Source organism: Chanodichthys erythropterus, chromosome 17 (assembly GCF_024489055.1).
Source record: "Chanodichthys erythropterus isolate Z2021 chromosome 17, ASM2448905v1, whole genome shotgun sequence".
Lineage (NCBI taxonomy): Eukaryota > Metazoa > Chordata > Actinopteri > Cypriniformes > Xenocyprididae > Chanodichthys > Chanodichthys erythropterus.
The window spans coordinates 1437730-1455266 of NC_090237.1; the positions used below are offsets into that span (position 1 = coordinate 1437730).

Genomic DNA, 17537 nt, shown 5'->3' on the forward strand with positions numbered 1-17537 from the left:
TTGTGTCGACAGTTTACCGTGATTTCCAGAGGACCATCATGAATGTCACAAACTTTTGTTCTTAAAGCAGCTTGCCTCTCTTTCTCTCTTTTTTTTTTACACTGATATTTATTTATTTTCTATTTAAGGCTTGCCTAATATGCTTAACATTTTTCACATGTATTTCTGATATATTAAAGCCATGTGTGAATAATTTTATTGGTGTGTATGGTGTAACAAAAGCACATATTAATAAACTATGTTGTATCTTTTATGGCTCTCTAGAGTTGTTTTTGCCTTTTCTGTTTACCTGAAATCATATTTATATTTATATTTATATATTAATACACACACACACACACACACACACACACACACACACACACACACACACACACACACACACACACACACACACACACACACACACACACACACACACACACACACACACACACACATATGAGAATAATGATCGCATACAAATGCTACATTTACAAATTTGTTTGGTGCTTTAATATGTATCGTTGTTGAGGGCTTTTATTTTGAAGCGCGGCTGCCGCCGCCGCCATGTTCCTGTCTGGTTGCTGTGATGGAGACGAGGCGCTTCGGATTTTAAACTTTCTGTTTTGAATTTTAGAAATCATCTGAAATCCTCAATATCTCAATATTGTGATCTCTACAATCACAAGATGCTTTAGAAACACTGCAGAACTGAAGGTGAAGGTTTAGAGAACAGGTGAGGATTAAACTAATCGCGTTAAATGATCAATAATTATTACGTTAGATATTTAGCATAGACGACATTCGCTTTCACAGAGTATTTACTGATAATCTAATCTTGGATTGTTTCATTTAGTCGTTTAATGTACTCTGTTAGCATAGTATGTATTTTTGTTGGATATAGAGTGTAACTAAAGCCCTATTTGTATCTGCGTTTTTATATTTATTTACAAAGAGCAGCGATTCAACCGTTTTTCTGTGGTAAACACACATACTTCCGTGTCGTGTTTATTTACTAAACAGTAATTTAAATTTTAAGTAGTCTTAAATGTTATTTGAGCAACTTGCTGTGCTTTCTAAGTTTTAATTTGGAGTAATTTAGTGAGATTAATTAAAGGCCTGTGACCGCCCCAGTGCGCGCGCTCCTGTCACGCCGCCGTCACCATGGCGACAACGGGGCTGCGCATCGGAGATCAGCTGGTCCTGGAGGAAGACTATGATGAAAACTACATCCCATCTGAGCAAGGTTATTATAACTCATCATAATTAATAACTGTCATTAGAATGAATATGTCTATCTAAACACACAGAAGAATCAGATTCATACTAAACGCATTAATGCTTTTATGTGAAACTTATAAATGAGATGATTTTTCAGGCATTGATTGAATGTTCTGATTACTGTACAAAATACTGCATCTCCTGTCAGTCTTTGCATTGTGACATTATTATCATGACAATTAAAAACAAATGTTCATCAGACAAATATTATTCTCATGATTCTGATATAAAAGAAAATATACTTGGCTAGTTTTTAAATTATAATATGATATTATATATTGTTAATCAGCTTTTATCGTTATAGTCAATGTTATATCATTAAAGTCATCCTTATAGTCAGTTATATTGTTATATTCATCATTATAGTCAATATTTTATCGTTATATTCATCATTATAATTGTTATATCGTAATACTCATCGTTATAGTCAACATTTTATCGTAATAATCACTGTAATATCGTAATACTTATTTTTATAACATTAGTCAACGTTACATCGTAATAGTCATTGTTATACTTAAATCGCTAGTCAACGTTATATCGTTAGTCATCGTTATACCGTTAGTCAACGTTATATCGTTATAGTCATTGTTAACGTTATACTCATCGATATATTGTTAGTCAACATTTTATCGTTATTGTCATTGTTATAGTCGGCATTATTTTGTCAAAGTCATTGTTATAATCAACGTTATATAGTTACAGTCATTGTTATATTGTTATACTTATTGTTAAATATTGTTAGTCATTGTTATAGTCAACGTTATATCATTAGTTATAGGTATAGTCAACGTTATATCATTATATTCATTGTTATATCTTTAGTCATTGTTATACCGTTAGTCAACGTCATATTGTTATAGTCATTGTTACAGTTAATGTTATACTCATCGTTATATCATTAGTTAGCTTTTATCGCTATAAAGTCATCTTTATAGTCAGTTATATCATTATAGTCATCATTATAGTCAACATTATATCGTCATTGTTATATCATTAGTCAATGTTATATCGATATACTCATCGTTATAGTCAAAATTTTATTGTTATATTCATCGTTATAATCATTGTTATATTGTTATCATTAGTCAACGTTATATCGTAATAGTCATTGTTATATTATACTTAGATCACTAGTCAACGTTATATCATTAGTCATCATTATTGTTATATAGTTATTCGTTAGTTATTGTTACAGTCAGCGTTATAGTCATCGTTATACCGTTAGTCAATGTTATATTGTTATAGTCATTGTTATATTGTTATACTTATCGTTAAATATTATTACTCACCGTTATAGTCATTGTTAACGTTATACTTCTCATTATATTGTTAGTCAACGTTTTATCGTTATAGTCATCGTTAACGTTATACTTATCATTATATTGTTAGTCAACGTTTTATCGTTATTGTCATTGTATCTCTTACACTGCGTACAGTGCATTATAGTCAGCGTTATTTTGTTAGTCATTGTTATCAACGTTATATTGTTATAGTCGTTATATTGTTATACTTATCGTTAAATATTGTTAGTCATCGTTATAGTCAACGTTATATCGTTAGTCATATAGTCAATGTTATATCATCATAGTCATTGTTATATCATTATACTCATTAATATAGTCAACATTTTATCGTTATAATCATTGTTATATTGTTATACTCATTTTTATATCATTAGTCAACATTATATCGTTAGTCATTGTTATAGTTATTGTTCTATAGTTATTCTCATTGTTAGTCAACATTATATCATTATAGTCAACGTTATAGTCATTATAGTCATTGTTATATCGTTAGTCATTGTTTTATACCGTTAGTCAATGTTATATTGTCATAGTCAATGTTACAGTCAACGTTACAGACATGGTCAACATTTATCATTGTTTAGTTTAACTTTATGTACTAAAATAACAAAACCTGAAATGATAAAAACTAGTTTAAAAAAAAAAACTATACACATTTAAAAAAAGAAAAATTAATAAAAATGACAAAACAAACAAAAAGTACTATAACTTCACCTTAAATTAAAATGTAATTCAAAATATTAATAAAAAAATCTATAAATGTATATCAGTAATAATAAAATAACATCATCCTCTCTGAGCAAAATTAATTTAAATTAAAATCTGCCTAAAGAACAGACAACAAATACTAGAGTAAAATACCTAACAATTCACAAAAATATATATTGTAATTTTTTCGTATGTGCACTACTTGGAATGTTCTTAATCATCATGAAAATAATGTCATCAATGTCCTAAAATTGCCTTCATGTTCTTTTTGTAAAACATAGTTTCTTATTTCTTTCTTTTAACTTTTAAATGTGACTCACACATGTTCTTGATCTTGACAGGCACACTCTTAACATTTAATATTGAATATTAATGTATTTATTAATTAGAATTAAAGTTTAAAGGCCCATTCACACCAAGAATGATAACTATAACGATAACTAAATTAGGGTTTACACCAGTGGATGATATTGTTCGGTTTATTATAAGAGCTGCAGTTTTGTCGTCTGTCTCTTTAAATGCTCACACTCTTAAAGCAGGATTGGCTGTCAGTGTTTTTACCGTTTATCAGCTGAAAAAAATTCTTATGAAAGTTATTCCAACTATATTGATTCTCTGTGTCGTTATTGTTATAGTTGTGCTGTGGACTCTGATATCATTTTACATTCAGTCAATAGTGATGTTCACCGATAAATCATTTATATTAAATACCTATTAAGGTTTGTTGGTTTTGATTTCATGTCAGAAATCCACGAGTACGCCGTAGAGATCGGCATCGACCCGCAGCGGGAGCCGGAGCTGCTGTGGTTGGCCAGAGAGGGGATGGTGGCGCCGCTGCCGGCCGAGTGGAAGCCATGGTAAAACACGCTTCTATTACAACACACACTGGTTAACATGGGGACAGGAAGTGAGTAAGTCATTGTGTGTGTGTTCAGTCAGGACGTCACCGGTGAAGTGTACTACTTCAACTTCTCCACGGGTCAGTCCACGTGGGATCATCCCTGTGACGATCACTACCGCCAACTAGTGGTGCTGGAGCGAGAGCGCACACAACACACCAGAACCGCTCCGGCCACGGCCGCCGCTGCTGTGGGGAAAGACAAAGAGAAGAAGAAGAAGAAAGACAAGAAGAAGAAGGAGAAGAAGAAAGACCTAGAGGGAGTCAGAGCTCCAGGGGTGAGTTTATTTCAGAACAACGTCCCATGACACTTTAAAGGAGCAGACTGAAGCTTAGGGTCTGTGAGATTCATCAGTGCTTATTTGATCAAAAATACAATAAAAACTGTGAAATATTATTGCAATGTAAATCAGCTGTTTTTTTATGTGAATATATAGCAAACTGTAATTTATTCCTGTGGTCATAGCATCATTACTCCAGGCCTCAGTGTCACATGATCCTTCAGAAATCATTCTAATATGCTCTGTGTGTGTGTCAGGTGTTGGCTCCTCTCGCTCCTCTCCGGGGTCTGTCTGAAGCTCCTGTTGCTCCTCTCAGAGGGTCTCTCGGCATCTCATCTGGACTCCAGCCGCTCAAAACCTCTCTAGGGGTAAAACAACTGTAATCTATCATTTGTGCTTCATTAAAGGAGCTTCTGAATATGTTTTAGTTCTGATTTATGAATATTAAATGTGTTTTTGTCACTGCTGTGCATCAGTCTGCCGTGTCGAGCTCCACTGCTGTCAGGAGTGCTGAGGAAGATGAGGAGATCTCAGAGGAAGAGGTGAATTTGAAACACATACACTCCTGAAGGCTACTACATATTGATGATGTTCAGAAGGCTAGATGGAATCTGTGTGTGTGTGTGTGTGTGTGTGTGTGTGTGTGTGTGTGTGTGTGTGTGTGTGTGTGTGTGTGTGTGTGTGTGTGTGTTTAGAGGCCGCAAGATTCATCCGGACTGCTGAAGAACCTCCATCTGGATCTGGATGCTCTGGGAGCGGGACTCCAGTATGAGGTGAGCACCATAAACGCATCACATCCTGCTGGAGAAGTGTAAACACACAAGGCCCCGATATACTCACAGCAAAGTTCTTCTTCGTTCTTCGTTTAGGGGTAAAACGAAGTTTCAAAATACGTGAGCAGCGATGTACTGTTATCGAACATCTGACGCCGCCCACACTGCTGAGAGCGACGCTTAGATGTAAATATGTGCTGTGTGCTTTCCTCTCACTCTCCAAGGCTTGACAATAAGGACTGCCCGATGGCCCGGGGCCAGTGTGAACGATGCTCGGGACAGCAGACGGAACGATCACTTGCCCGATCGGGCCAGTGCTGTAGGGTGTGAGCTATATATCGTCTATATGATATTGTAATTGTTGATTTAACGATCTGATATTATCGAGTATGTCCCTCACTTTACAAAAAACAAACAAAAACACTCATTGAGTGCACGCATGCTCTACGTGACGTAGTCTAGTAGGTTAGACTAGTGTGCGTGCATATTTAGAGTGTGCGCTTTCACTGCGTGATTTAGTCTATTAAAATGCATTTAGAATGACCCAGAATTCAAGATAAGGGGCAAAATGCCCCAGTATATATTTCATATATATATAATTTAATATAGTTAACCAATATTACACAAATAGTGCCATTTTTCTCCAAATATTAGCATGATTACAAATGTAATATTGATTTTATTCAGCATACAGTTTAATGAACAAGAACTTAATATCAAGTGACTTACATTTTAGACACCAAATCGCCTGTTTCGCTGTATTTCGCCAACGAAAATAGTTCCAAAGTCCACAGAATTGTTTTGCGTCTCTGAGCAACACTTCCTGAATGAATCAGCCATTTGAATGAATCGGGTGAATCTCAATGACTCGCTCATTAACAGTGATTCGCTGCCACCTACTGGCAGGTTTAATTTCACATTTAAAGTGTTTTCATTTCTTTAAATAATTTCAAATAACAGTATTTAACGTTTTATATTTTCAACATTAAAAACATTTTTATGCATCTGTAACTGCTCTTGACTGATTAACTTTAATAAAGTTTAATATATTCTATAGTTATATAGTTGTACATTAGATTACAATTTCTGTATCTGAAAATCTTGTTTAAACCTACATGAAAAACTTGAAAAGCCCCATTTATTTAATTTATATGTTTGTTCTGTTGTATTTATTTATGCTATTACTCGTAATTTGATTATTTGTTACTATTTTATTACTTACTGTTTATTTGTCTAACAATTTTTAAAATATAAGTGAGTTAATCTAATAGCTTTTGGTGTCGTATACCTATTTATTGAGGTTAAATGTAACAAAGACAATAACTATGCTTATTGTATAGGCCCATTTTCTTGTCTTTTACTTTTATAAATTTTTTGTTGCGGGGCAAGTAAAAATTTGAAGAAAAAAATCCTTAGCGTTGAGCCCTGCAGTAGCAAAATAAATGCAACAAAAATGATAAAACAGAAAGCATTTTGTTATAGAAAGCTGATCTGATCATAACAATATGGGTTTGTTAGCACAAGCTCTACAAATTGGCACTCCAGTAAAGTCACTTCACATTTATTTATATTGCATTTTATTCAATAGATTGCTTTTTGACAGTATCAAACATGAAAAACTATCAGTGCCTCATTTCATCAGAAGCACAACTTCATTTTCTACTATAAAGCAGCTATCCAGTGTGTTCATGTTTTCACCCGTGGAGATCTTACCTTGAAGGACTCAATAGACGAAAAAAGAGTTCTGCGTGAAAGAAGGTGGCGCCTCAGTGCACACCTCCTATTACGTTATCGTTACAGACCAAAAGTGTTTTGCAGCTTTAGTGAACTTTTCCTGAGAGTTCGCTTTGGCAAGCCATTTCAAACTCCCAAAATGAGCTTTGTTTTGCCTTGATTTGGTTCAAAATGAAGTCACATCAATTCGTTCATCGATTTCATTTGAAGTATTTCGGGGCCTTTAAGGTTAGGTTATAGTATTTATAGCTAGCTGTATATAAAAACAATAAAAGTCTATGCAAAGTCCCAATTTAGATAAGTAAATGTGTGTGTGTGTGTGTGTGTGTGTGTCTTTCAGGACAGTGAGGTCAGTGGGACGATTCCTCCTGAAGAAAGAACAGAACCTGAACTACAGGATTTGGCCTTATCGAGGGATCACAGTCCAGAACCGCCTTCAGAGGTACCCGTCTGTCTCTCTGTGCGTCTGTCTCTGTCTGCTCCTCTTCTGCAGTGTTTATCTGTGTGTCTTTGTTAAAATACGTCTGTTTGTTTGAGGGGTTTGCATGTGACCTCACAGCCCCTCTGTCTGTCTGTCTGTCTGTCTCTAACTCCATCCCTCCACTGCAAGGACTCGTTGCGTGGACGTCACCTCCCCTCCACAGCCGCTTCATGCCCTCTGACCTCAAACGCTGCAGAAGACGAGCTGATGACTGAAGGCAAGAGTGACGGTGTGCAGGAGGAGAAACAGTCAGATGAAGAGGAGAACGAACTGATCAGAGACGAAGAGAAGAGCGATGAGATCGATGAGCAGATCGAGCGATTCAGCAGTCCTGAAGAGGAGCAGAGGAACCATATGGAGGAGAGAACGGAAGAACAGAGAGATCAGACAGAGAGTGAAGATGATGGAGACAAGCAACGGGATGAAACACAGAGAGAGGAGAAAGGCACTGAAGTAGAGAGAAGTGCTTCCTGTCAGGAGGAGGAGAGGCTTTCTGAACACAATGAAAGAGAAGAAGATGAACACAAGAAAGATCAGATGGAGAGTAAAGGTGATGGAAAGACGGCTGGAAGAGAAGAACAGATGCAGAAGGAAGATGAGATTAATGATGAAGAAGAGGCAGAGAGAAGCGTTTCCCATATGGAGGAGGAAGAGAGGCTTTCAGAACACAGTAAAAAAGAGGAAGTTGAATGCGAGGAAGATCAGATGGAGAGTAAAGGTGATGGAAAGACGTCTGGAAGAGAAGAACAGAGACAGGAGGAAGAGGAAGAGATAAACACTGAAGAAGAGGCAGAGAGAAGCGTTTCCCATATGGAGGAGGAAGAGAGGCTTTCCGTACACAATGAAAAAGAGGAAGTTGAACACGAGAAAGAACAGAGGGAGAGCAAAGGTGATGGAAAGACGTCTGGAAGAGAAGAACAGAGGCAGGAGGAAGAAGAGATCAACACTGAAGAAGAGGCAGAGAGAAGCGTTTCCCATATGGAGAGGCTTTCAGAACGCAGGGAAACAGAGGAAGATGAACATGAGGAAGAGGAGAAAGAGAGTGAAGAGATCAGCAAAGAGCCGACGGACGCTCAGAGCGACAGAGACAGCGAGGAGATCGAACGCTTTCAGAACGACAGCCCTCAAATAACACACGTTAAAACAGGGAAGTTTATGCCTCAGTGGAATCGAGTGTGCAGTGAGGTAGGACTGAGTGCCCCGCCCCTGCACACAAACCCCGCCCATCTCATATGCCCCACCCCTGCACATAAGCCCCGCCTGTCTGATATACCTCACCCCCTGCCTGTGTTTATGCCCTTCACTAGTTACACTGCAATTACAATTGCATATATAATGCTGAGATTGTGGTTTTAAAAATAATATTTTGAATATTGAAATGTTTTTTTAAAAATGAAATGATACATTAAATATAATTTCTAAAACCGCCAGTCACAGTTTTATTGAGTGAGTCATTGAATTATTCACTCAACCAATTCGTTCAGACAGCTGTTTCATTCATGAACAAAACAAGCAACTGTCTTTATGAATGGATCATTGATTCATTAATTCATTCAAAAAGGCTGATTCATTCAGCAACAAAACACTAATGTGTGTTTGGAGAAGCTCGACAAATCTCACAATATTAACTTCTTATCACATTTCATGCTGATATTGGAGAAAAATATCACTAATATAATTCATACAGGTGCATTTTTGCCCCTAAATATTGACTATTCGGTCTCATTCTTATGGCAGTCTTATTCAGTGTTTTTTTTTTGTTCGTTCATTCTGTAGTGTTGTTCATTCATTCAGTGATTCGTTTGTTCATTCTATAGTGTTATTCAGTGTTTGTGTTTGTGTCTTCATTTGTTCATTCATTGATTTGTTTGTTCAGTGATTTGTTCAGTCATTCTGTAGCGTGTCGCTGCAGAGAGGAGGCGTGTCTCAACGGTCATGTGACATTACACTAAGGCTCATGGGAGGAGAAAAGCACCCATGAGGAGCAGATTTTGATGCGTGTCTGATCTCATTAGTCAGGAGCCAATCAGAGCTCCTCTCTGCAGTGGAGCTGAAACTCCCAGCATCCTCCTCTCCCACATACACTCACTGCTGTGTGTGTGTTATCAGTGTGTTAATGCTGCTGTACAAGTATGTGATGTCATATCCTGTGCCGTGACAGGAATCTGAGGCTGGTGAAGAAGCGGTGGCGTCGCTCTCATCCGCTGATAATGTGCAGGTATGACATCATCAACACACAAACAATCATTCATATATACATTTATGCATTTATTAAACATGTCTGGGTTGTGTCTCATAATTTCACTCTTCATGTGTTTCCTCAGGCTGGTTTCCACTCCAAACTCTCAGAGAATGTGTTTGATCTGCTGGATCTGACGCCTGCAGTGGTACACACACACACACACACACACACACACACAAATACACACACAACTCTACAGGTTTAAAGGCTCATTCTGTCTCTCTGTCTGTCTGTGTGTCTCAGGACAGGAAGGAAGTGGAGGGAGAGGGAGACGTGGACAGTTGTGTGGATGTCTCTGTATCTGCAGACAGGTGATGATGATGATGATGATGATGATGCAACTCATGAGTGAAATATTCATTCAGTGTGTATTTCTCTTAGGTGCACATTGTTTCTGAGCCAAATGAACCCTCACATGTTCACAATTTCTAAACACAGCAACATACGCATGACAAATCCAAATATTATCCTGTGGAAAACAACGTACTGAAAAGCATCTGTGTGTTTACATTGTGCGATCAGTGCGTCGAGAACACACATACATGGTTTGTTTGCACATCAAGATAAGGGACTTGCGCATACTTACTGTACGACTCCTGAATCGTCTTTACCTTGATTACAATTCGCATCCTTCAAAACTTTACTAGTGAGACGCTGGTTTGCTTTATCCAGCCGAGAAACGTAGATTGCGTATCACCTGGCCATACAGCGATGTTTCAGTCTGTATTTCACATGATGCAATGCATGTGGGCTCACGCTCTTCAGAAACAAATGTGGCAGAGCTCGTGTTTTAAAGAGAAACACACTCCGGAATGAATGATTCACTGAAAACTGAATCTGTTTACTCTGCCATCTCTGATCACCCTGGATTTCTTTACATTCATTTACTGGATAATGTGTGTCTCGTCTCAGACGTCTGCTTGAAAACGTGACGTCAGCTCAGACGCCGCAGTCACGTTCCGACGCCTCCACGCCTGCAGATGACATCAGCAGGACATCACATGACCAGAGACCACCCACTGCCCGTGGCCGAACCGACACCAGTTATCAGGAGAGAACACAGAGAGCGGAGGAGAAGAGACGAGAGGAGGAGAAGAGACGAGAAGCTCAGGAAGATAAGGAACGGCGGAAGCGTGATGAAGAGGAGAGGAAAAGACTGGAGGAAGACGCAGAGAGGCAGATGGAGGAGGAGAGGAGTAGACTGATGGAGCAGACGCAGAGGAGACTGCAGCTGCTCAGAGAAGCTCTGATGAAGGACGAGGAAAACGAGGAGCGCCGGATGAAGGAGGAAAGTGCTGAGCAGTTGAGGTCAGCGCCAATGAATCACGAGCACTTTTCATGTTTACATACTCACGTTCACATGACATGGATCACGTCACATCATGTGTGTGTTTCAGGGTTTTGAAGGAGAAGATACTAAAAAACAGACGAGACGAGGAAGAGCGATTGAACAATGACACGCACACACAACTGCAACAGCTCAGGTACACACGTGCACACTCGACATCAGCACACTCTCTCACACACACACACCTTATATCAACCGTATGTATGTCCTGTGTGTGTGCAGGGCTGAGAATGAGGTGAAACTCCAGGAGCTGCGCTCAGAGCTGGAGGAAGAGCGGGAGAGAGCGGAGACTCAGAGGAGGCGGGATCTTGAGCGCCTGAGGGAGGAGTCAGAGGAGGAGCTCCAGGCTGAGAGGAGGCGGCTACAAGAGAAGAAGGAGGAGCAGCTATCCTCCATCAGAATACAGGTGTGTGTGTGTGTGTGTGTGTGTGTGTGTGTCTGTGTGTGTGTGTTTGTCTGTGTGTTTAACACTCTGTTGTGTTTTGTCAGGCTAAACTCAGTGACTCACAGCAGAATTTAAGGAGTCCACGACCAGAACAACCTTTAGCCGAGTACCAGAGAGAGGTACAACCCACACACACACTCACACACACACACACACACACACACACACACACACACACACTTTTTTTATGTGGTTTACGGATGTATTTTGTCATAACTAGATATTTCAGTGAAGCGTCAGTCTTCTCTCTGGTGACATATGTAGAATTCTCCAATAATTTAGTGTGCTTAAACCCCGCCCCTCATTTGCATACACATCTGAGAGCCACGCCCACATCTAATCAACAACTGGTCCACAGAACGAAGTCCCGCCCTACATTTATTCTCTATTTGTTACACCCTGAGATGTCACGTGACAGAATCTGCTTCTACCTCAGTTTCATCCTGAATTTAATTGTGCAGCAGTAGCTGGAGTGTGTTAATGTGTGTGTGTGTGTGTGTGTGTGTGTGTGTGTGTGTGTGTGTGTGTGTGTGTGTGTGTGTGTGTGTGTGTGTGTGTGTGTGTGTGTGCGTGTGTGTGTGTTTGTGTGTCAGCTCACAGATGTGCTGCAGGAAGTCCGTGAAGAAGTTGAGAGGGATCACAGGAGGAAACTAGAACAACTGAAAGAGGAACATCGACATGAACTAGAGAACCTCAGAGAAACACACCTGGAGCAGGTACAACACACACACACACACACACCTGTGTTATTATTGAAGTGTGTCATCTCATCGCGTGTGTGTGTGTGTGTGTAGGAGAGCAGGGAGAGGGAGCGTCTGCTGAACTCTTTTCAGGAGGAAAGAGACACTCTGAGCTCTAAACACACAACACAACTACACAAACTACAGCACACACTGGACACACAGCTGCAGGAGATGCGCAGGACACACTCACTGAAGGTCAGCTCAACACTCACACACAGGCACAGAGAAACGAAAAAAACACTAGCTATGTTGTGTTTCCATACACTCATTTTTATCCGCTGTGTGTGTGTGTGTGTAGGAGGCAGCGTTACAGGAGTGGATGGAGAAGCTGGAGATACAAACCAAAGAACTTCAAACTCAAGAGGCTGAACTTCAGTCAAAGGTACAGAACAGTGTTTTTATTCATTATATTAGTTTTTGTCTCATTTACTTCACATGAAATTAATTGTTCATCACAGTTTTACAAGTGCTGTTTATTATGATCATCAGGCATCAGAATTGAAGAAGAGGAGACAGCAGCTGTATGAGGAAGAGGAGGATATTCATAGAGGATTCGAGGTGTTTGTGTGTGTGTTTGTGAGTGTGTGTGACAGTCCTGCCTGATACAGTCAGGAGTGTGTATGAATGTGTGTGTTTGTGTGTTTGTGCAGTCTCTCCCTCGGCTGCTGAAGGAACGGGATGATCTCCAGGAGGAGCTGCAGCAGATGAGAGCAGATCTTCAGAGAGAGAGACAGGAGAGAGAGAGACAGAGAGAAGAGAACAGCAGGATGATGGAGGAGAGACAGCAGCTGGAGACGAGAGTCTCACTCCTGCAGGACAGATGTGAGCAGCTCAGCTCCAGAGTCAGGTAACACAAACACACACACATAAACACAAACTTTTATATGCGATTAATCGTAAATTAATTGATTTGGCAGCACTTGTCTAAACATAAATATAAATGAAAACTTGCCATTGAGTAATCCTCTGCTGCCATCTAGTGGCTGTTGCTGAAAATTCATGTTATTTTAATTTTAAAAGTGTTTGTTTTCCAGTAGATGGCAGCAATCTTCCATTAAACCATGGCACATTTTTCATGTTATCACTGTTAATGAAATTGAGAAATGTTGCTATTTTATGTAAATGCATGTATTTAAATGATTATAAATTGAGGCAAATAGAAAAGTACAATATTTACCCCAAAACTGCACAACCTTACTGTAAAAACATATAAGTGAGTGATATTACTTTTTAAAATACATTATTATGCTGCAACACATTTTTCTGTCTGGTTACATAAGCTAGTTTGACAGGAATTTTGTGGCCCATGTGTAATAGCAACCAACATAGCATCATATATGTAATAGTCTATTTTATTATATGCATAATATTATCAGTAAAACCCTGATCGTGCATTCCTGTTCTTTTTTTATTCTAGTGCCTAAAATTGCCTAGAAAACGCCAATCGGCGACAAAAATGTAGAAATAACCTGGTGATTATGTTTGTGTGCAGTGAACTGGAGCAGAGGAGCAGAACTGAGAGGGATCACCAGCAGGGAGGAGCAGAAGACCAGCAGAAGAAGAGCAAGAGAAAGACAGAGAATGGCCTGCGTTTGGAGGATCTAGAACCATCGGTGCTGCGGTCAGGAGACGACAGCGATGCCAGTGTAGACGAGTATGTGTGAGTCCTATAGTGAGCTGCCTGTCTAGTGCTCCTGATGCCTTTTGGACAAATTCTGAAGCAGGATGCACAACGTCAAAACATTTGAAGAAAATTGAAACGTGCACAGATGAATTATCCAAATAAGATGCATTTAGAAAATAGGGTGAATTTTCATTTATTGTCGAGTTTAAATGGTTGTAACTGACGCAGGTCACTATTACGAATGCTAAAAAGCATGACAGCTCAATGGAGTTTGAGTGTGTGTTACTCTCTTCTCTCTCTCTCAGTGTGAGGAGGTATATGTGGAATGAGAGCGTGTCTCTCCTCAGGGCTCGGCAGTTTCTGGAGCGGCAGAGCATTCACGTGTCAGACAGACAGGCGGCGCTGCGGGCGACTCACAGCAGTCTGAAGGACCCCGTGCCCGGGAGCTCGTCACAGCAGCTCTACCACAATCTGCAGCAGGTGAGTGTGTGTTCAGAGACAGAGCTGCTTCTGCATCATTATTACCTTCAGAGAAGCCCATAATGTGTGTGTGTGTGTGTGTGTGTGTGTGTGTGTAGGAGGTGAGGGACCTAGCCGAGCTCAGGGAGACGCTTCACAAGGGTCAATCGCTACTGAAAGAAAAGGAGGAAAAACTCAACCAGCTCGAAACATCACTGACTGAAGAGGTACAACACACACACACACACACACACACACACACTGACTGCTCTTCAGATGTCCTCAGACGTCATGTTCCACTTGTTTTGTTACTTGTCAACACAAATGTAAAGACAAGCCTCCCTCAGGCATCATTTTTTTCACCAAATAGTTTATTAATTTTACTACAGTCAAACCTGAAAATGGAGAAAGACATTTTGTTACATAAAACACCAACAAATTCAATAAACCTCAGGTTTTGGTGAAGAACTGTGAGTTTGTGTATCTGCTGATAGTTTTCTCTGATGAAATGGTGAAATTGCTGCTGAAGTGACTCTGAGGTTCATATGGGTGTGTGTGTGTGCGCCAGGTGTCATGTGAGGACGCTGAGAGGTCAGCTGATCGGAAAGTGACGTTTGATGTGACCGAGTCAGAGATGAGCAGCATCTACAGCCCGGAGGGAACAGGTGACACACACACACATACATACACACAATTCAATCACTCACACACACACACACACACAAAAGTGCCCCTATTATGCTTTTTTCGGATATTACCTTTCATGTAATGTGTAATAAAGCTGTTTGTGAATGGAAAAGCTCTGCAAAGTTTTAAAAGTCAAATTTCAGATAAATGAACTTGTCTGTGATCGAACCGTTTCAGACACTGAGAGAAAAGAGCTGATGCTGCAGTGGATATTATGAGAAAATTAAAGTGTTTTTGAACTTGATTCATGTAAACCTGTTGTAGGAGAAATCAAAACTATAAAATAGCATCATGGGGCACTTTAAGACACGAGAGCTTGTGTTCATGCAGTGATTCACGAGTGTCTGATCGTCTGTCAGTTCCAGTGAAGGTGCAGCAATTGGCCGACTCTCTGCAGCTGATCTCGGGTCAGCTGAACTCTGTGTTAGGAGCTTTGGGTTCACTGACCCACAAACAGGCTCCGCCCACTCTGACCACACCTCTACCACCCCATCCCTCGTGGGCGTGGCCTGTAAACCCCACCCACTCGCTGTCCAACGGACTCGCACACAGACCCACAGAATCTCTGCAGAACCGCTGGTCGGGACTGAGCGCAGGTGAGACTCACACACACACACACACACACACACACACTCGTCATCACCTGCTCGTCATCTGAACATCATCTCTGTTTCCACAGAAACCAGCAGAGCTCACATGACCTACTCAGGATACACACCACCAAGGTGAGCACACACACTCACACACACACACACACACCAGTCTTCCACAGTCATATATTAAGTGTCTGCTTCCTTGTGTGTGTGTCTGTGCAGTCTGTCGAGTCTGCGTCCATCGGCAGAGTTTGAAGGTCAGCGGCTGCAGGGGCTGATTGAAGGAAACAAACGCTGGCTGGAGGCTCAACGGAAAAACCGCAACATGTATCCTTACAGGGCCTGATGCTTGCTTTTCCTCAAGGAAAATGTGTTACTTGTTTCTGAAGAAGTTCAGGTGGTTTGAGGGGCTCAGAGAATCATCACCAACTTTCTCCTCTGAACACAAACACTGTATTTCTCATGCTCTGTGTCTCATGCTGTTTTCCTGAGCATCACACACAGTCCTCTGTTCCCGAACCTCAGAAGCGTGTCCAGCAGCGGTGGGTTAGTTCAGCTCAGCCTCGACGACAACAACCAGATTAAAGTCCATCATTACTGAAGCAGCTGAATAAACACCTGCAGGAGATTGTGTTTCTCAGGACAGCTGAAGATCATGAGCGGTTATATGAACTGTGAGGACGTTTGTCTACATTTTTATTTGTATAGCTGTGTGCAGATCTCATTTGTACAATATTTTTGTAAACAAATAAATGAATTTAATTCTTGTTGCAGGTGTGAGTTTCTTCATTTTTATGTTTTGTGATTTGGATAGTAGATATTGGCTAATTAACTGTTCATTTGTTAATGCCATGAATGGATTTTTTTTTTATCAAACACCTGTGAAGAGATGAAGGGGGCTTGAAAACGCGAACTTCTGAAAACGGGTTTTGAAGTGCAAGTTTTTGAAAATGATACTGTTATTGTCTGCATGTAAACTATCAAAACATGAATTTGTATAAAGGAAGACGCCATGCGCATGTGCATTACATGTTCAGTCTACAGGTGCGTAGTGTTTCTTTACAAAGTGACATCGCCATCAACTGGCCTGGCAGCAGAATACAGCGTTTTCATTCATTTTCAGTGATCCATGGGAACTGGGATCGTTTTTACAATGTTGTCACATGTCCGCGTGTAAACGTACCCTTACTATAATAACCCTGACTTAAGTATAGCCAAAGTCCCTTTAAGACAAGTAATTTCACTCGGCGGCCATCTTTGAAACGCCTCTCGGGCATCCTGGGCATCATGCAGCTCCTATCTCTGCGATTAATCTGTGATTAAATTTCATATTTGAAATCACCAATGAAATCTAACAACAACCGGCTCATAATTTTAGTTTCTAAACGCTTGAATCATGACAAAAAAAAAAACTATTTTTCAGGCTGGATCAAGCTAATGCGCATGCGCAGACCTAAATGCGTGTCTCTTCGGAGGCGCGCGTCTGACTTTCTATAGAAACCGGTGATTCTAACGGCCGCTGAAGTGACGCAATGACTTTACCAGTTGGCGATTGGCTCTTATTTAGAAGGCGGGACTTATTCCGCCATATTGCGCGTTACACTTTCTCCCATTCAAAACAATACGAGTGACACGTCTTGTGTTATTCTATAGTCTTTGGTATAGCCATACTTGCTAAGTGAAATACTATGAATATGATTTCATGAATAGTTCATTTATATTCTCTTTTTACTTTTAACTTATCTAATATGGTGTTGCGTTCAGGTCAGGTTTAATCTTATCAATATCAGAATGATCTGTGATGATCGTAATGGATCTATTTCGACCTCACTCAGACCGTCACCACGGTCTTACCTGAATGACGCCATTCTTCCGCCTATCCTCGAGACCTAATATCAACAATGTAAGGTGACTGACCTTAGGGGTTGGCTATATAACATCCGGATGAACC

At 40.1% G+C, this 17537-nt stretch overlaps 1 protein-coding gene across 5 annotated transcripts; it reads left to right on the forward strand.

Moving 5' to 3' along the window:
* The first annotated feature begins 547 nt into the window (after window positions 1-547).
* LOC137005404 (centrosomal protein of 164 kDa-like) lies at window positions 548-16489 on the forward strand. Of its 5 annotated transcripts, none has more exons than XM_067366272.1 (29): window positions 548-718; window positions 1100-1228; window positions 4024-4135; window positions 4214-4454; window positions 4715-4825; window positions 4934-4999; window positions 5153-5230; window positions 7305-7406; window positions 7575-8630; window positions 9607-9663; window positions 9770-9832; window positions 9931-9998; window positions 10600-10995; window positions 11085-11171; window positions 11258-11441; window positions 11525-11599; window positions 12074-12196; window positions 12275-12418; window positions 12522-12605; window positions 12713-12781; window positions 12874-13070; window positions 13716-13883; window positions 14153-14327; window positions 14426-14533; window positions 14875-14971; window positions 15353-15589; window positions 15673-15718; window positions 15809-15913; window positions 16091-16489. In XM_067366272.1, the coding sequence occupies exons 2-29, from the start codon at window positions 1147-1149 to the stop codon at window positions 16185-16187; spliced, it is 4428 nt and encodes a 1475-aa protein (XP_067222373.1). In that variant the 5' UTR covers window positions 548-718; window positions 1100-1146; the 3' UTR covers window positions 16188-16489. The 5 variants fall into 5 exon arrangements, with proteins under 5 accessions (XP_067222373.1, XP_067222376.1, XP_067222374.1 ...); XM_067366275.1 differs by having other exon boundaries at window positions 13716-13877; window positions 14195-14327; XM_067366273.1 differs by having other exon boundaries at window positions 1117-1228.
* The last annotated feature ends 1048 nt before the right edge of the window (window positions 16490-17537 follow it).

Bases quoted from the DNA above. Each gene is read 5' to 3' on its own strand.
- LOC137005404 (XM_067366272.1), top strand. From the start codon at position 1,147: ATGGCGACAACGGGGCTGCGCATCGGAGATCAGCTGGTCCTGGAGGAA. The intron at 9,664-9,769 runs GTATGACATCAT...GTGTTTCCTCAG, and splicing joins CATCCGCTGATAATGTGCAG to GCTGGTTTCCACTCCAAACT. The intron at 11,172-11,257 runs GTACACACGTGC...GTGTGTGTGCAG, and splicing joins ACACAACTGCAACAGCTCAG to GGCTGAGAATGAGGTGAAAC.